The following is a 20,739-nucleotide window of genomic DNA, read 5'->3' as shown; positions in this document are numbered from 1 at the left end:
CCTGTGAGGTGATCTGCCAGCATGTTCTTGACATTGAGGAGGTGACAGGCCTCCAGGTGGTCGATGCAGAAATCTCACAATCTGAGAGCCTCTTGACAGAGGGCTGACGAGTGTGCTCCCCGTCAGTTGATGTAGAACATCAAGGCCGTATTGTCCATCAACACTCTCACCACACTGCCTGCCAGGTGCTGTAGGAAGGACCTTGCAGGCCGAAGGTACTGCTCTGAGCTCTTTGACGTTTATGTGCAATGTCATCTCCCCCAGGGACCACATGCCTTGGTGCGCTCCTCAGCCCTGGTCCGAGACGTCCAATATCAACTTGATTGAGTGATAAGGGCTGTCAAATTAAACTCATTCCAGGACTGCCCTGGGGTCAGGCCACCATTGCAGCAAGGTAAGTATCGTTGGTGGGATGGTAACGACCTTTTCCAAGTGATTTCTGGACTGGGAATAGACTGTCGCCAGCAGGTGCAAGCAAACCCTGAACATGGTCACAGGGAATGCGGAGACTCCCGTGATGAGGTCCAACAATGCCTGGAACCTCTCCTGCAGCAGAAACACTCTGGTGCAGGGAGAGTTGAACACCGCCCCGATGAACCCTGTGCACCAGAACTAACGTTAACATTTTGTGGTTTACCAGCAGGCCCAAGGATCGGCACATGGCTGCAGCACCGCAACATCCCTTTGGACTTGGGACCTGGAGTGGCCTTTGACGAGCCAGTCGTCATCTTGATACTGCGACACCTGAGGTAAGCGGCTACCACTAACATGCACTTGGTAAACACCCTTGGTGCTGTTGCAAGGTCAAATGGAAGGACCGCAAACTGATAGTGGTCGGTTCCCACCATGAATCATAGGAAGTGTCTGTGACCTTGAAAGATCGCTAAGTAGAAATATGCGTCCTTCAAGTTGAAGGCAGCATATCAGTCTCCTGGATTCAGGGAGGGGACAATGGAGGCCAGGGAGACCATGCAGAACTTTGCTGAGGTCTCGCAGGTCCAGGATGGGCGATGGACCGCCCTCGGCCTTTGGGATTAAAAAGTACTGGGAACAGAAACCCTTGTTCCTGTACTTGTGAGGAACCTCTTTCACCGCACCCAACTGCAGCAACCCTTCCACCTCCTATGTGAGAAGACTCTTGTGAGGGACGGGAAACGAGGGGGGGGAAGGAGAGAGAAATAAACTGGACCGTATAACCCTGCGCCAATGTACTGAGGACTCAGCAGAATAGTCACCATCCCCATGCGGGTGGGGAGAAAGCCCAGAGGATAGTATCTAGTGGATACGGCCTCAGCCCGCTCCCTCATACAGCGGTGCTTGGTAAAGCCGCATTGGCTTATCCATGGAGAAAGAATGCTGGTGGAATGTATCCATGGGGATGGGGAGTATTGTCCCGTGGCTCAGGTACCCCTGGAGATGCAGGGAAGGTTTGCCTGGAAGTGGGTGAGGGTAATAGAAGGGTTGCCCTACCCTATGGTCCTGGGGTTGGACTGGAACCTTGTCCCAAAAGGGAAAGAGGGCACCGGGAGGAGAGCAACAGAGAAAGAGAGAGGGAAGAACCTGGAGGGAGGGGGCAAGGCCCCTACAGGGGTGGACCCTGAGAAAGGAAAGCCCACACCCTCAAGAGGAAAATGATAGGAACCCTAGACAACACAGCCAGGATAGGGACCCAGAGGAGGGACCAAAGAGGGAACGGAGGTGGGACCACCCAGGGGAGGGAATCCCTGCGATAGAGGAAGAGAAGCTGAAGAAAGTTTATAGGGTCAGAACCCAAAAGGGGGAAGCTCAAACTCCAATAGGCAGAGGCCCTGAACTGGAGACATGAGGCAACCACGGGGAAGTTGGTGCTGATCTGTCTCCCCTACCAGGGAAGGGAAGAGAAAGTCTGGGGCAACTGGCCCAAGGTTGTGACTGGTGTGACGACCTCTGGGTGGAGGTGGACTTGTGGGGTGGCCCACCCCCTACCCAATGCACCTTTTGTGGGTGGAGCATGCCAAAACCCCACAGGGTTGAGCCCAGGGACCACCCAGATGGGCAGGGAGGCCATCCCCAGAGTAAAACCCCAGGCCAAGAAAAGCGGGGCTGGGTAAGATCAGGCCCGGCATTGGCTTAAGTGGGGAGGTACGTAGCAGGGTGCTGGTGCAAAAACACCTAATTAGCCCCTGCCCGGTCAGCTCCAATCAAGGAAAACAGATTGGGGCTGATGGAAAAGGCTTGATGCCGGCCTGAGGATTGACAACACCTGCTGGTCTGACAAGCTAAGGGTTATAAAGGCTGGAAAGGTGCCAGAAGGCAGGAAGGGAGCTGGAGGCCTCCTAGCTGAAGGCTGACACTGCCTGTAAAGCTTTTATACAGATGGACACTGGTGGTGGGACAACCTTAAGTAAATAAAGACATGGGTGTTGCACAACTCTGAAGCCTCTCTGAGCCTTACTGGGGAGAGCAAGTGGGCCCCAGGAAGACGGCAGGTAGTGAACCCTGTTACATCACCCTAATGGATGCCATGGACCAAAGGACATCAAACAGGGAGTCCAATGGCTTCTCTAGCTCTTCTGCCTGGAGGCCCAGGTTGGAGGCGACTCTCTTCAGTAGTTCCTGATAATCCTTGGCGTCATCTTGTGGTACTGGGTGAGATGGACCCGTAATTGCTTCATCTGGCGATGATGAGGATGAAGCCAGTGCCGTGGGATCTGCCACATCCCCTCGTGGTCCAGCCAGCTGTTCCTCTGGGTCGTCATGGGCCTGGGGGGGTCTGCCCTTCTGGGGCCTCCACCTCTGCTGGAGGGCGGGATGTGAGGCTGAAGGTCTATCCAAGGCCCCTGCCACCAACTGGACTGTCTGCGAAGGCTGGGTAAACCTCCAAGGGGTCCAGGGGTATCAAGCTTCCGGCCACTGGCCTTGGGCCATGGGGTCAATTGCGGTGCCGATGATGTAGACCGTATTGCCGGGGCCGGGGCTTGTCCCGCTGCCAAGGACTCCTGCTCAGTGCCCCAGCCTGAAGCGTAGTGGTCGCTGTCAGGCAACCATGATCGGGTGGACCCGTGGCACTTCTCTGTGCGGCGCCGACTGCTATGTCTCAACCTGTCCGATTGAGACGAGTTCCTCGCACGGGACCTCGGGGACCATCAGTATCTGGCGGATCAGCATTGGTAATTTGGCAATCTACACCTCATGCTGCTCAACCAGTATCGGGACATGGAGCAGGACCGGGAGCTGGAGTGGTCCAGTCACTGAGAGGATCTCCCCGAACATGGGGATCCATGTCTTGGTGAGAGGTGCCTCCGGGTAGGTGACTGGTGGCTCCATTCATACGATTGGTTGCGTGATCGGTGCCGAAGCGTTAGAGACACAAAGGGCAGGTATAGATGCTCTTGCCAGGGGGTGCATGCCTCCATAGGTCTGTGCCAGGTTACTGCGCCTCGAATCCCGCTGTTGATGCCCAGGGTCCGGACACTGACGAGGGCTTTGCTGAGCCTGCCTCCCTGCTTCCGAGACCCGACGGTTCCATGCAGGCGAGTGCTGGCGGGACGTCCCCCATGATGGGGAGCAGTGCCGCTGAGGTGGGGATATATGGGACGATCCCAAGGAGGGTTTACCCCTGGACCAGGGTACCACCAGAGCCAGCGTGGGTGGCACTAGTAGTGTCAGGATCTCCTGCTCTCCCGGCAGTGCCTCCGGTGTCGATGGGACCTCTAGATGATGATGGCCCTCTTCACTGTCCAGTGTGGCAGCCATGGTACGGGATGGGCTAGACTGCTCGGCCTGAGCTGGGGCCTTACTCCCTGCTGGAGGTGTTGAGCCATCCAGCACAGGTCTTGGCTCTCCTCCAGCCCTCTCCTTTCCCTTACAGGAAGTGGGAGATCTTCCCCTCGTGGTTCTCTTTGGCTTTTTTTTGGCCAGAGCTAGGGAGGGGGATTGGTGCCAGCTTGTAGGTGGCACCGGCGGGGTGCTCTGCACCAATGCTGCGGTGCTTGGGGCCGAGTCAGACCTCTGCTCTGCTGCCGGGGTCAGCACCGACTCCATCAGGAGTGCCCTGAGACGGATGTCTCTCTCCTTTTTTGTTCGGGGTTTAAAGGATTTACAGATGCAACACTTGTTGCTTATGTGTCCTTCTCCTAGACACCTTAAACAGCTACCATGCGGGTCGCTGATGGGCATAGGCTGCTTACAACAATCGCAGTACTTAAAGACTGGGGCATGCCCTGTCCCTAAGCTGAGTCTCATCTGGGACGAAATTAAACTAACACTAAGGGAACTAGTATCAGAGGGGTAGCCGTGTTAGTCTGGTTCTGTAGAAGCAGCAAAGAATCCTGTGGCACCTTATAGACTAACAGACGTTTTGCAGCATGAGCTTTCGTGGGTGAATACCCACTTCTTCGGATGCAAGTAGTGGAAATCTCCAGGGGCAGGTATATATAAGCAAGCAAGAAGCAAGCTAGAGATAACGAGGTTAGATCAATCAGGAGGATGAGGCCCTGTTCTAGCAGTTGAGGTGTGAAAACCAAGGGAGGAGAAACTGGTTCTGTAATTGGCAAGCCATTCAGAGTCTTTGTTTAATCCTGAGCTGATGGTGTCAAATTTGCAGATGAACTGGAGCTCAGCAGTTTCTCTTTGAAGTCTGGTCCTAAAGTTTTTTTGCTGCAGGATGGCCACCTTAAGATCTGCTATTGTGTGGCCAGGGAGGTTGAAGTGTTCTCCTACAGGTTTTTGTATATTGCCATTCCTAATGTCTGATTTGTGTCCATTTATCCTTTTCCTTAGAGAAAAAGGATAATTTTTTTCTAAGGGAACTATTAACTATGTACAACTATTTTACAGGAAAATGTTCGAAAGAAACACTGAATGAAGTGCAATGCTAGCCAAAGAAGCAGACGTTCCAGCACCATCACTGGTGGCAAGAAGGAACTGAAGGTGGGAGGAGCCAGTAGCGCCCCTTATACCATGCATATGCATGCTGTTCTGGGGGCGCCAGAGCCGGTCCCCTACGGATACCACTAAGGGAAAAACTTCTGGCACTGGTGCATGTGGCGAGCACACACACCTAATATGGAATGGACATGAGCAAGCACTCGAAGAAGAACTGTTTATTACTCAAGTATGTATAATCGTAGATATGTTACTGCTTTATGTTATATCCACAGCTGAAATGGCTGGGTAGTTTATTCTGGATTAACAGCAAGAATGAGGCATATGGTTTGCAAAAAACACATAAAAGAGGCCCAAAGTCATCATATATAATTATAATTAATAACTAAACACTGGCCATATTTATCAAAGGCACCATAAACAAAGACTGACTCAAAACCAAATTCACACATGTATGAGTGTGCGTACATACTCTCTCACACACACATTTTAATGTGGAAAAGGTTTTTGGCAGCCACTGATATTTTTCCTACTATGCTCTCTAGATTTGTTGTGAACAAGATTAGTCAGCTTTGGTAAAATTTCCACATTAGGGCTCCCACCTTTGCTACCACCCATGGGGCTGAAGTGGTGATAGTGGAAAAACAGAATTTTTTTAAAAAAAGGCAGCGCAGACAGAGCCTGCATGCCGTTACAGATGTACTGTTTCAAGTGGGGTGCTTATTTTCAAACAAAAGGCAGAATAAAGCCCTGAGTACATACAACAGCTGTTTTCTGTTGCAGCAATCAACAGTCATTACTAATCATAATTATAGAAGGTGTGCGTTATCACTGTCAGTTGTTTGCCTGATTAGCTGTAATTTCTTCATGTGCCTAGTGAGATATTTTTCTCTAATATGAACAGTCAGGGAACACAGCTTTCAAAGCCACACAGCAGAAATAATAAATATGGAATTCACACTGGAAGGATTTTTACAGAAGCTTTTTGGATAATCTGTTTTTCCTAAATTATTCTCTCTCATATGGAATATTTTAAGAAACATTTAATCAAAATGGCACCATCAGGATTACAATTATAAGCCCTCCACCAATAAGATGTTTGTAGGTGTACCCTGGGGCATACTCAACCTTTAACAAAATGGTTATGATGTACAAATATAGGCAACAATCCTGCAAACAGATGAGCATGTATCTTTAGCCACATGAATAGCTTTATTGATTTCATGTTTGCAGGATCAGGTTCTCATTTTCCGCTAAGTCTCTTTGTTATGAATAAGTAAGCAGCTGACAGTGCACAAACTTTCACTACATGCCTTTATCAAAATCCACTTGCTGTGTTAAATTATAATAAAGTGATAATCCTTCTTACTCCCCACCTTTAGGGTCAGCCTCACAACATTACACTCCTGCAGTGGGTTCAGTTTCAGCGTTTCTCCAAGGTTGCTGCAGCCCGATGTTTGATGCTGCATTTCACAGCAAACACAGACACCATCACTGTCAAATTTAATCTGAAAAAAAGTAGAAAAATCAGAGAAAGGATTAGTAATCAACGCCACACCTTTATTCCAACCATCATTATAACATTTATCTTCAACACAAGGCGGCACCAATGAGTGACAACAATGTTCTGCTATTTGAAATACACAATTCATCATATAATCAGTGATATAGCTTGAAGCAGAATGACGTCTGTTGACCAGCAGAAGCTACAAAAATGAAACTAGGTGAGAGAAAAATATTGTAGAAAAGTAAGGTAGATAAAAGTAGCTGTATCTTTAAGCCCTTCTGTGGGCTGTTGAGAAAGGTTGTTTTTAGGAGGCAGAAGATAGTTACTGTACTCTACAGAGCCAGATCAAACCAGGAGAAATGAATTGAGTAAGTAAGTGTGAAAAACATGGGAGGTAAAACAGGTGCAGGAAATGTGAGAAATCATGATCAGAAATAAAATCATATTTAAATAACCAGGAAGATGATTAGAATAGAGAGGTTAATGTTATGAAAATAGAGACAGGAGAGAATGGAACATGAAGGGAAGGTGAAAGGCATACAAGATTTTGTGTGTGTGTGTGTGTGTGTGTGTGAGGGAGAGTGTGTACAGACTGACCTCACTTTTAATTTATTTTTACTCTGAAAAATTTTTACTTTATCTTTTTTGTTTCAAGTTCTGTTTGTTTTGAAAACCCTTTAAAATACAGTAAACATTCAGCAGCCTCAAATTTTAATTTTCACGAAGTTCTTCTTTTTGTCTTTCTTTAATTATGTCTCCCCTTTATCTTGAGGCTTTAAAAGGCACTAGGCATTTCTGGTATCTGTTCTTCTTTTAAGATTTTGATTAAAATGTGTTTTATTGAATGTACTGAACCCCAGTCAACATTTTTATTTTACTTTGACTTTCTTTAAATTCTGATTTGTGTAATCTTAAAACTGCAATATTCCCATTCAGCTCAATGGGAGGTTTATCCATGTAAGTAGTGCAGAATTGGATTAATTATCCTCATTTTGATGTCTTTGTTCAAAAAAACTCCCCAAAAACAAAAACAGGACTGTGTTTTTCTATTGCCTTGCTATAGTGGTTTTCAGCTAAGATTTAACTCTATATGAATTTTTCCTCAGCTTACTAATATAAGACGGTAGCCACTTGTATTTTTCTTAATTACACTTACACATTTAGATGCTTTCTCCTTTCCTAATTTAAGCCATTTTATGCTGGTGCAGAGGATTCTAAAGATTGGTATCAGGATATATTGCCTCCCCTCTAGATCACTGGCTCAAACCCAGCCTGGGTCACTATTGAGTAAGAGTTATTACCAGCAGATGGCAGTTCAATGGCCTATGTGAAATGAGCTTAGTGGTCTCAATTTCCAGATTTTCATACTGGAAAAAACAGTGCCAAAACTGGTGGTAATTAGAAGCTTTAATGGGAGTCTGAGCAGAGGTCAGGGATTTAATGGGCCATGTAGACTGAATTAGTCAGGGTAAGGCACAATAGCTGGTGCAGAGTGGAAGAGACTGTATAGTGACCATCTGTGCTGTGTACCATGTACCATGGAGACAGCACTTTGATCTTTATTGCCACCAATAGAGCACCTAAATTGCATATTGTATTTGTGTCATGATTAACATTTTACCTCTTCCCAAATCATCTTCTTCTGCTTGAATGACTGGCTGAACAAACTGAGATGGGCTCTGGCACTTCCAGGAAATGGAAGTGTCCCATCTGAGGTCGTATAGCAGCATATTTAAACAGATTTCATTCTTACTAGTTAGCTTTTTTTTTTTCTGTCTTCATACAAAGCTTGAATCATTCATCTCTTCTTAGTAGCTAGATGTTTTAAATATATATATTTTACATCCAAGTAAAAGAAAGATACAGAGATAGAAAAAAGAAGAGAAAATGTGTGATCTCTCAGACTAATTTGGTGTCTCTGCTTCAATGATGCGGAACAGATAAGCAGTTGAGAGAGCAATACAAGGCTATTTTTGAAAAAAATTATGTTAAGTAAACAGGCTGATAAGTTAATATCATGCCATATATCAGAATAAAGGCATACTCCAGACAAATTGCTGTCTCAGTGGGTTTGAACTCATGAACCTCTAGAATGCCCTCTAACCAGTGTAATTAGTCAGAATGCTTTTAAAAATGCAGAAAACATAAATTAAACCATTTTCTAGCCATTCATGAGCAGAAGTGGATGCAGCTTTCTGCTGCACCCTATGTAGCCTGGTCATGCCCTGAGTCATAAATATTGTAAATGAAACAAAGAAATAGCCAACTAAAATGGTGAGCATCTTTTGTACTGATCCCTTGATTTCTTACTTTTTTTAAATAATCAGATTAGAATTTTATACGTGTAGCTTTTCCTCATAACATTTTTAACATTTTAAGATAGGTATTTCAATTCCTGTCGGTTTCTAATACTTTTTTTTTAAAACAAATGAATGAGATCTGATCTGTGCTTGGCTTTGTGGTATATGATCAGACAACCTTCAACTCTTCAATCCCATGATAAATACAAAAAGTTGTTAAACTAAAGGAGGTCTTGCCTTTGAACTCCTCTGGGAATGTTGGAAATGGTGCTAGCTGTTAGATAACTACTACAGAACAGGTTTGAAATTCTCACTTTGAATTTAGAGTTGTGTCAAATTCAGCAGTCACAGAGCTACAGCACACCTGCTATATCAGCAGAGAGCATTCAGCGAAATCAATACGCTCTTGAGCTGGTAAAAAGTTACTTTAACAAGGAAAATGCACTTTATACAAAGCTGTCTACACCAAGATCATTTATTCTCTGATACATGCTGTGTCTGTTCAATGAAAGATAGTCACCCACACATCATGGTACGTATTTAACACTTCTAATGTGAAAAATAGATCCTAGGTCTACTTTTATCTCATGTAATGAACAGGTATCACATAAACAAAGGCTGAAAAACAATATCTAAAGCTTCCTAACAAGAGTCTGACCTGCAACTGCTTCTCTATTCACTCTAAAATGAATCTTACAACCGTGTTGTATAGCACAGTACCTGTCCTTGTATCTTGCTAAAACTATTTTTAAAGGGTTTCTTAAATGCACAATGAAAACTGTTGAAATTAAAGTTACACCAACATATAGGGCTGCCCCCAAAAATACATCATAATTTTTACACATGCAAAAATATATATATTTGCGCAGCAAACACCGTGCAATTGGTGGCTTTGCTTGTACAAAAAAGGGCACATATATATCAGAGGCACATTTCTGGAGAGCCTTTGATAATCCGACCCACTGTGCACAACTATATACCTTTTCCTTTAAAAAGTGTTCATGAAGCAGTGGCCCCGGAACAGTGGCCCCACCCCCGGCTGCTGGTGGAGCCCCGATAGTTGAGGGAGCCACACAGACCCTCCACCTGCCTCTGGTGCAGGGGTCCCGAGAACAGCCCCCAGCCCATGTCCCCGCCTGGCCCAGGGCGGGTGGAGGTGGAGAATGCGTGACTCTGCGCCAGCTCCCCACAGCTGCCCGTGTGGCTCTGTACCTGACCCGGCTCTGGTCAGGGTTAGGGATCCTCGGAGCCGCAGCCTGGCCATGGTAAGAGCCACATGGGCAGCTGTGGGGAGCCACGGACCCTCTCCCTGCGTTGGGAGAGGAGCCCCAAGGGCAGGAACACGGGCCAGAGGCTGCTCTCCTCGGGCCCCCCGCACTGCGGGCAGGTGGAGGGTCCGCTGCAGCTCCCCACGCGGCTCTTACCATGGCCAGGCTGTGGGCAGCTGTGGAGAGGCTGGGTTCCTCCATCTGCCCTGGACAGAGGGTCCAGGAACACAGGCAGGGGGCTGCTTTTGGCCCCACCCTGGGCAGGATAGGCGGGCTCCCAGGCTCCCCTCCGGCTTGGCCAGGGGTGGGGCCTTCGGGGAAGAGGAGGAGCATGGGCAGGCTTTGGGGAAGAGGCAGGGCCTTGGGGGGAAGAGGAAGGGTGGGACCCCCTGTCCCTCCTCACTTTTGGGAAGGCTCCAACGCCTTTGTCATGAAGTGACCGTCTTAAGGCCAAAACAGCATTGCTAACTTCTGTGTATTTTAGGATTTTATACTACTGACAATCACCATAGTATCTGAGCACCTTCCTCATAAAATTGATAGCAATAGTGAAGTTCCAAGTGGACTTAATGGAGTCGCTGGCACTTCTAAACTTTTTGGGGTCAAAATTTGCTTGGGAGAGGGTGAGTGCTTGGATGAGTTTCTGGGGGTGGATAAAGGGTGTGTCCTTCTTAGGCAGAATAGCCTTTTTGAAGAGGAAGGTTTTGAATGTTTTCCTAAAGATGGTTAGATTCTGGATTCATCTACTCTCCTCCAGAAGTTTGTTTCACAGACAAATCCCTTTGGCTAAGAACGTTTTGTCTTCACTGCTCTTGCACTACATCTTTGGCTTTGTGATCCGCATTGTTCATTTCCCATTTCCTCCCCTCTCACAGAGAACAACTGATTTTTTCTAATTACTCCCAGAATATATACACTTTTGGCTCAACTGTGCAACCTCACCTTGAAGGGCAACTCTGTAGTGTGCATTAGACAGACTTTAGCTGTAGTTGTAGCTCCTTAAATATATTGCATCTCTAAGGAAACTTGGTTGGCGTTACTGTCAGAATTGATCAAGACCACTTAAAGCAGCAGGTGACTTTTACCTAGCAGGGGATGAAAACGATGAAAGGCTTCTCTGAGAGGAAAGGACATTGGGAACTTCAAGTATATTAACTGCACACACAAAAAAATAATCTACAGTACAATTACATTATGACACAAAATGACAAAGGCAAGGACATAAAATGTTTTGTTTGTTTGTCTTAATTTACTAAATTTTAGTATAGCCTCTACAAGAGTTTCAGAAAAGAGTTTGCTATTACTGTACGTAGCACGTGTACTCCAACACCTCGCCACAACAGGGTGAGTTGGGGACAAAGTAACAACCTCTGCGCCACTGTTTTTCTCTCCATGTCACAAATCGTAATGATAACGCAATATAGATTTTCTTATAAATCAATAATACATGGAGGTTGCCGTGTTGAGCACAGTCCTCAAACCCTCAAACTTATGAGTGTGACATCCCACCAACAATTTATGATATTTTCCCATAGTCTGTTTCCTATAGAACTACTGGATGTGGGTTCCTGCAGTACTCACCCACTGTGGCAACAGCTGTCAATATTTATATTGTCTTTCAGATGCTTAAATAGGGAGCATAAAAAAACTCCAGGACAAAATTGAAAGATGAAATACAAAAGTTCAAAAGTTGACAACACAACGGATAAATGCGGTGGGAGCCCTGCTTCTGGTGTGTACTGTAGTGTAACACATAAATAAGGCAGCCCTGGGCAGCAGATTTAATACAAACAAGAGGAAGTACTTTTTCACACAACACACATTTAACCTGTAGAACTCATTACCATGGGAAGTATAACTGGGTTAAAACATGAACTAGGTAAGTTCACAGAGGATAGGTCCATCAGTAGCTATCAAGATTGTTCAGGGATGCAATCCCATCTTCGAGGCAACCCTAAGCCTCTGATCGCCAGAAGCTTTTAGGGGAAGACAGGGATGGGTCACGCCAACTGCCCTGTTCTGTACAGATTCCCCCTCAAGCTCTGGTATTGGTCACTGTTGAAGACAGAATACTGGGCTAGATGAACTACTGGTCTGACCCAGTTTGGCAGTTCTTATGTTCTGAGAATGGGAAGAGAAAGGAGTGCAGCAAGAAAGAAAAGTTTAATGGACGAGAGCCATCAAGAGATCAGACTAGAAAGGAGAGGAATGGAGAAGAAGCATTTGTATGAAAACTACTAAATGAGCATTTATTATTGTATTTTATAAAACTCTTTCCCACTATTCTGATCTTTCACTGACCTGAGAACTAATCTTCACTATTAATTCTCAAACTTACTTAAGATACAGTGTGGTCTACAGGCTAGGGCATTGGCTTTAGCATAAGAAGAGCTGAGATTTAATCCTTCCTGAGCCATTCATCTGCTGTGTGAACTTGGGGAAGGCAGTACATCTTCCTGCTCTCTATCTGCCCTGTCTAAAAATATTCAGGTTAGGGGCCCTCTCTCATTATGTATTTGTATGCTTCGTGTCATCTGCAAATTTTATAAGCATACTCTCCACTCTATTATCCAAATTACTAATTAAAATATTGAATAGTAACAGACTCACGTTTGATCCCTGCAGGACTCCATTAGATACACCTTTCCAGATTGACAGCGAACTATTGATAGCTACTCTTTTAGTGTGGTCTTTCAACCAGCTGTGCACCCACTTGGTAGTAATTTCATGCTGACCACATTTCCCTAGTTTGCTTATGAGAATGTTATGTAAGACTGTCAAAAGCCTTATGAAAATCAAGATATATCACATCATCTGCTTCCCCTATTCACTAGGCCAATAAGAAGGAAATCACATTGCATTGGCATAATTTGTTCTTGACAAATCCATGCTGGTTATTCCTTATAACCCTATTATCCTCCAGATGCTTACAAACTGATTGTTTAATAATTTGTTCCAGTATCTTTCCAGGTATTAACATGAGGCTGACTGGTCTATAGTTCCCTGGGTCCTCTTTGCTCCTCTTTTTAAAAAAAAGTTCTATGTTTGCGTTTCTCTAGTCATACGGGACCTCACCTGTCCTTTAGGAGTTCTCAAAGATAATTGCTAATGGTTCTGAGACTGCATCAGCTAGCTCCTTAAGTACCCTAGGATGAATTTCAACCTGGCCTGCCAACTTGAATACAACTGACCTATCCAAATAGTCTTCTAGCACAGTGGTTCTCAAACTGTGGGTCGGGACCCCAAAGTGGGTTGTGATCCCGTTTTAATGGGGTCGTCAGGGCTGGCGTTAGACTTGCTGGGGCCTGGGGATGAAGCGAGAGCCCAAGCCCCACCACCCAGGGCTGAAGCCGAAGCCCAAGGGCTTCAGCCCTGGGTGGCAGGGCTCAGGTTACAGGCCCCACCACCTGGGGCTGAAGGGCTTTGGTCACCCCTCCTGAGGTCATGTAGTAATTTTTGTTATCAGAAGGGGGTCGCAGTGCAATGAAGTTTGAGAATCCATGTGTGACGGTGCCCCCCATAAGAATATGCTTATGATTGTATATGTGACATAACTGGAATATGTTTTAGGCTACATATGCCATGTAACATATCTATGTAAAGGTTATGATCTACTGAATGTATTCATCCTATTTGTATGTGTGTATCATTTTTGTATTTGAAGTTATGAATATTGGCTGTGTACTGGCTTGATTTTAACTAGCCTAGTAGAGCATTTGGTCAGCTTCTTGAGAAAAGTGCAAATTAAGTGCCCAATCAAAAACCACTTTAGCCAGCAATGAACTTGAAGATGCCAATCCATATCTGAGCCTTCCCAGGAATGTGGCTTGGCTGGTAAAAGCTGAGTAATGCATTGACTTCAAAACTCCATCTTGGAGCTGGACTTTGCATAGGAGTGAGGAGGGGGTCTCTACTCACAAGGGAAAGTCTATTTAAACCCCTGGGAGCCCCCTCCATTTTGTCTTCAGCTGGCTAAAGGGATAGCCTCTCCACCCTCAAGGATACCTGGAAAAAGGACAGTAACTACAGGGGCATGTGAGTGATTGCTGGACCCAGACTAGCAGGAGACTAGTCTCTAAAAGGAAGCTTACTGGAAGTGGCGAGGTTTTATTTGTATTCAGTTTCTTAGACATAGACTTGCATGTTCTATTTTATTTCACTTGGTAATTCACTTTGTTCTGTCTGCTATTACTTGGACCCACTTAAATCTTACTTTCTGTATTTAATAAAATCATGTTTTACTTATTAATTAACCCAGAGTATGCCTTAATACCTGGGGGGGGAGGGAAACAGCTGTGCATCTCTCTCTATCAGTGTTATAGAAGGTGAACAATTTATGAGTTTACCCTGTATAAGCTTTATACAGGGTAAAAGGGATTTTATTTGGGGTTTAGACCCCATTGGGAGTTGGGCATCTGAGTGCTAAAGACAGGAACACTTCTGTAAGCTGCTTTCAGTTAAGTCTGCAGCTTTGGGGCACGTAATTCAGACCCTGGGTCAGTGTTGGAGCAGACGGGCGTGTCTGGCTCAGCAAGTCAGGGTGCTGGAGTCCTGAGCTGGCAGGGAAAGCAGGGGCAGAAGTAGTCTTGGCACATCAGTTGGCAGTTCCCAAGGGGGTTTCTGAGATCCAACCCGTCACACCCTGTTCTAGCACGATAGGGTGCCAGTCTCAGTTGGGGCCTCTGGGCACTACTGGAATACAAATAATAGGCAACCCACAATAGGAGATTGACAACACAGAGAGTTCCAGATCCTGGATGATAGTGAACTGCTATAAATTTGATTGAGGACCTAGGGCAGTATGTTAAAAACACCGAGTAAGTTAGTTATGCCCAAATCACCAAAATATGGGCTAAGAGATAAAGCAACAACAACAAAAAATCTATACAGCATGTAGCAATGGTGGAAAGTGGATTAAAATAATCAAATCTTGGGCCATAGCATCTATTGATGTAAAATTACTACCAGATCTAACATTGTGCGTGTGAAAGAAAGTTTCTAAAAGCACTGGAATTATGTTTCTCAAACACATGTTCATGAAGGGATAGAGCATACAGCTGCTATGTACACATGGAGCTCCCACTGACTTCAAGTGAGGTTCTAAAAACAGTGCAGCTGCAGGAAACTTTTTTCCCAATTAAATTTTCATAATCAACATTAAAATCTATGCTGGTAGTTTTGTTAGCGGGTTGTGTTACTAACATGTAGTACAAACAACATAAAAAGTAGCCATAAATGCTAATGATCTCAAAATGCATATTCAAAATGCTAACACATGGTGTATAGTAAAATTTCTCATAAATTATGTGAAAATATAATGTAGATAACAATTCTTACTGCATTACCTTAAACACTGAGGAAGTCCCTCATTTGTCATTTCTCAGTTAAACCAAGGTTGTTATTGTTTTTAAAACAATTCCCTTCTCTGTGAAACTCTTTTATAGTTAAAATCTACCATAAAGAAACTTTACTATATTATTTTTAAATCGCCCATATGTATTCAAGGCTTTGCAGCAATGATCCCTGTGGAAAAATTCAGAAACACTTCAGCTGTTCTGCAAGAACTCCTTTTGCTGTAAAAATGAATAAGCCTGACAGAAATATGTCAAGTCAAGATGAACATTTATTTGCCTTGTGCATTGAGACTACTGTACTTGCCAGCACCCTGTGAACACCAGAGCGTGATTCAGAGCATTAGCTTGTTATTTCCCTCATTGATTCTATTTTAAGAAACTGCATACATAAGTGATTCTGAACCTGACGTTTGCACTAAACTACCACTTGGAAGTTCACTACCATGTTTTAGTTTGGTAGTTAGAGTATCATTTAAAAGGAATTAATGTTTGTTGATCAAACCTACAAAAAGTATGATTTAAAGACTGATCTTTGCTCCTCACAGCTAGCTGACACCGCTTTTACAGTAAGTCTAGAGCTTACAAGTGCTGTCATCCTCCAAAGTGGCAGAGTTAAAGGACCTAAAGCACTATGCTAATTAATATGAGCACTCAAAGTGACGAGATGCAGGTTTGCATTATGTCTACACTATTAAACTGAGTAGTCTAAGGATTTAGACTGAAGCATACTTTAGACTGAAGGTATGCTTCCACAATACCGGCAGCTGTAAAACCCTGAATGAAAAAGTGTTAAATTATATACCATACACAGAGTTACACTTCACCAATTTGGAATGAAATCCTGCAGTTCTTAATTACATAAGCAATCCTCTTGATTTCAGTGGAATTGCTCTCATGAGTAAGGTTTGCATACACATACCCTCATTGAAATGTGACTTTGCTGATTAAGGTAAAACGAAATAAGTAGACTCTGTTACATGAACTAATATTATCATCATGATTATACTGTGGCAAACAGAAAGTAACAGCAAAGCTGATTTGTCCTACTTCTATAAAGCACAATGGGGCAACTTCTATGAAAAGCTACTGATTAGAACTTCATCTCAGACATGAAGATTGACTACTGATAACCAGGAACTTTATTTCAGCCTCTTCCATCATCTTCACTGTTCCTCATGCTGGACGGAAGCCAGAACAGGAGATGTAGGAGTGAAAAGCCGGTGGCTTTTTAGATACATTTCTCCTTTCATACTTCGGTGCTAGTAGTTGAGGGCATCCTCTTGGCAGTTTAAAAGTTTATTGCTTAAAGAGTGAGAAAAGGTGTTAGGATCTCCAGATTATATTCCTGGCTCTGTCACTGATTTGCTGTAGGAACCAAACTTCCCTTTGAATTCTTCCAATGGTCAGAGGGCTCTAACCTTTCTCCTAGGAAGAGATCACATGAGCTGCACCTACTAAACCAGATAATCTCTGGGGATCTTACAGAGGCATGGAGCATTCATGTGTAGGACACTTGCCTCTATTCCTCTTCTTCCTCTCTGCAGCCCCTTTAGAACCATGCAGTCAGGGACTCCCTCACTGCTGGTTGCCCCTAGAGTCTCCTTAGCAGAGGAACTCCACAACATGGAACAGGAAGCTACTCAAGCTCTGCATGTAGGGTTGCCAGATGTCCAGTTTTCAACCGGAACGCCCGGTTGAAAAGGGACTCTGGCAGCTCCAGTCAGCACCGCTGAGCGGGCTGTTAAAAGTCTAGTTGGCAGTGCTGCGGGTCTAAGGCAGACTAGTCCCTACCTATCCTAGCAGCGCGCTGCGCCCCGGAAGAGGCCAACGGGTCCATCTCCTAGGCGGTGGAGCCACGGGGCTCTGTGCGCTGCCCCCACCTCAAGCACCAGCTCTGCTCTCCCACAGGCTGGGAACCACGGCTAATGGGAGCTGGGGTGTGTGTGGTGCCTGTGGGTGAGAACAGCACGCGAAGCCTCCTGGCCCCCGCACCTAGGAGCTGGACCTGCTGGACGCTTCCAGTGTGCAGCGTGGTGCCAGGAGAGGCAGGGAGCCTGCCTTAGCCCCGCTGCGCTGCTGATCAGGAGCCACCCGAGGTAAGCCTGTGCCCCAACCTCCTGCCCCAGCCCTGAGCCCCCCCAAACCTGGAGGCCCCTCCTGCACCCCAAATGCCTTATCCCATCTTCACCCCAGAGCCTGTACCCCCAGCTGGAGACTCACTCCCTCCGCACTAGTCCAGAGCCCCCTCCCACACCCTGAACCTCTCATCCCTGGTCTCACACCAGAACCCACACCCCCAGCTGGAGCCCTCATCCCCTCCTGAACCCAAACTCCCTGCCCCAGCCCAGAGCCCCTTCCCGCACACTGAACTCCTCATCCCTGGCCCCACCCCAGAGCCTGCACCCCCAGCTGGAGCCTTCACCTGCTCCCACACCCCAAGCCCCTCCCCCATCCCAGTGAAAGTAAGTGAGGGTTGGGGAGAGTGAGCCACTGAGGGAGGGGGAATGTAGTGAGCAGGGGATGGGGCCTTGGGAAAAGGGCGGGGCTAGGGTGTTCGGTTTTGTGCGATTAGAAAGTTGGCAACCCTATCTGCATGCAGTAACTTATACTAGTTTTTCCTTCATTTTTTTCTCCAGGGCAGTAGGGGGACATCTGACAGAGCCCAGCTTTCCCCCGACCTATGCAGCCAGAACACAGAGCAACCCAAGGGAAGTGCTTCTACTTGGAAAATGGGGAACACACTAGTGAAATGGCACTTCCCACCTTTGTTAGATTCTGCAGCCGTGAAGGAGAGAATCTAGGAAATCCATGCTAAGAGGTTACATTTAACATGCTGTCTAAGGCACAACACAAAACAGTCTATTCATTGATACTGCCATTAATTAATTGTACTGGGGTGGTTTCATTTGTCTGGGATTTTGTTACTAAAAGGACAATGAAAATATCCTTGTAAATTTTTCTTGTGTTCCAACGGTCAGGTCTAAGCCAGATTTAAATAGTCCAATGATACCCTTGTTTTATCTCACAGCTTGGAGATTGCAATATTTTCATAGCATTCTAGGGCCAAATTTTAAAAATGATTTAGGTGCCTGAAGATGCAGATAGGTGCCTAGTGGGATTTGCAAAAGTGCCTACACACCTAGCTCCCAAATGACTTCTCTTGTGATGCATGAAGCAAAAAACAGGCTCAGGCAGCAGTACTTTTTGATGTCTAAAAGTTAAAGCTGTTAACACAGAAAAGACACTGACTCTGCAAATGAAGGTACTATTTGAATACCATAAAGTTTTCCCTATGCTTCTCAAATTAACATCCTCAGGGTTGGCTGCATACAATTATCACTCCCATCTGCATTCAAGTGTAGGTAAAAATTAACTGTATTTTTCATCTTCCTAGAACTCAATCTCTGGCTACCCCAGTTTTCAATTGCAGTGCATGTCATCAATATGGGTCCCCTAAAATTTAGCTTCAGGTTTCAGGTTACAACCCAAAAGGTCAAAGCCAACTCAGATGGAAATCCAAGCTTCCCAATGAAACTGAAAAAAAAATTTCAAATAGTTTTAAAACAAAATCATAAAGGCACCTTGGTTTGCTAGAAAGGTAAAATTTTGTTTAGTGCTCTGTAACGAAAGTCCAAACCTGGTAAACTGTGCTTTAAGGTTTTTGGGCCACATTTTGCACTGCTCTAGATGCAGGAACATCTTTGTACCTCTACTGGCTTAATGGCCAAGAGATGGAGATCCCCAGACTGAGCTATTTTACTTGGCACTGTAGTGTCCTTTGGTTACTCTTTCTTTATATTTCATTTTAATTCAAAAGACTGCAGTTGCACAAAGCAGACCTTTCCTAAAAATATTAGTAAAAGCTCTTTCATGCTGCAATTTTTGATGACAGCATGACATTCAACTCAGAAGAATGTACTTTGTAACAAAAGTCAAATAAAAGTGATGGAGCTGTAATAAAAGGATATTATTAAAACACTATGGGGCTCAGACTAAATAAATAAAAAAATGCTGTGAAATATCTCATTTTTCCTAAAATAAGATTAAATATAAGGTAATCAATATATGGCAACAGAGGGAAGTTTATTGGTTATTATTGCAATGATATTCTGGAAATTTAAGGTAAAACATTTTGTGCTAAGAAAAGCCGTAAATTCACTATATCAAAAGAAGCAAGAAAGGTAAATGGTAATATGAATACAGTAGAACCTCAGAGTTATGAATACCAGGGTTACGAAATGATCAGTCAACCACACACCTTATTTAGAACTGGAAGTATGCAATCAGGCAGCAGCAGAGACAAAAAAAAAAGAAAAAAAAAGGCAAATACTGTACAGTACTGTTTTAAACGTAAACTACTAAAAACTAAAGGGAAAGTTTAAAAAAAGATCTGACAAGATAAGGAAACTGTTTCTGTGCTTGTTTCATTTACATTAAGGTGGTTAAAAGCAGCATTTTTCTTCTGCATAGTAAAGTTTCAAAGCTGTATTAAGTCAATCTTCAGTTGTAAACTTTTGAAAGAACAACCATAACATTTTGTTCAGAGTTATGAACAACCTCCATTCCCAAGGTGTTCATAACGTTGAGGTCCTACTGTATTAACTTGCCTAGAATGTACATCTTTTTATGGAATAAAGGAAAACATCATTAGAAGATTAAACAGCCTAAGTCGTAAAGTAAACTAGAACTCATTTAAAATGAAGTTGGAATAACTTTTTCCTTACTGTGTGTCTCATAAAACAAAGTGGGAGTGTATAGAGCAGAGAAGTGCTGATAATTTGTTTCTGAGATTATTCCTAAAATACACAAGAGAAGGTTCAACACTATAACCACCCCTTTCTGCATTTGCCAGCAGTCTTGATTTTGTATGTTGAGTTATAGTGGTATCACACCATGTAAACAGATACATGATCTCTGATGATATAGACTTTATGTTGGGAACATAATTCTCGAACATGGACAAATTATTAGGACACTCAAATCCTAGATTTGGTTGCCCAAATTGTTTAGGCACCTTTATCCTCTTTATTACTGATTTCTGTATAGTATATGGTATTTGGACTTCCTATAAGGACACCTACATTTGAAACTTGGGATCTGTACACCCTCACCTACATAAAAGAACACTATTAAGGTTGCAAAATCAAGCACTCAGAGGTTAGGAAATGCTAAAATTAAGGTTGCCTGTGCAATCTTAATTCAGCCCCCTTGTGCATATGCATTATGACAGTTTTTAATTACTTGATCACATACTATTTTCTTTCCCCACAGGATCCCTGTCTCATTCAGGATGTAAGATGGATGGTGCTCACTTAATGAGCATAGATATTCAATAGTTTATTTTTTTTGTCCTCATTGTTCAGTGTGTGGGCTTCTTCTTTAATTACTGAAAATGCTGCTCTAAAGACAGAATTATTAGTTTCTTCATGGGCTCATCTCTGGCA

The 20,739-nt window shown here is 44.3% G+C and overlaps 1 protein-coding gene across 4 annotated transcripts in view; it reads right to left on the bottom strand.

Annotated features, from left to right (window-relative positions):
* FAM189A1 (family with sequence similarity 189 member A1) overlaps positions 1-20,739 on the bottom strand; it is a 414,937-nt gene that overhangs the window by 105,149 nt on the left and 289,049 nt on the right. For 3 of the 4 annotated variants that reach the window (XM_044980045.1, XM_044980043.1, XM_044980044.1), the window contains one exon: positions 6,243-6,374. In XM_044980045.1, coding sequence (XP_044835980.1) covers positions 6,243-6,374 — 132 coding nt within the window. Of the gene's footprint in view, positions 1-6,242; positions 6,375-10,883; positions 10,952-20,739 lie in introns of those variants that run through there. The other variant, XM_044980046.1, reaches the window with a different exon arrangement.

The sequence above is a fragment of the Mauremys mutica genome, chromosome 11 (assembly GCF_020497125.1).
Source record: "Mauremys mutica isolate MM-2020 ecotype Southern chromosome 11, ASM2049712v1, whole genome shotgun sequence".
In the NCBI taxonomy this organism is placed as follows: Eukaryota; Metazoa; Chordata; order Testudines; family Geoemydidae; genus Mauremys; species Mauremys mutica.
This window is presented reverse-complemented; position numbering and strand designations above follow the sequence as displayed.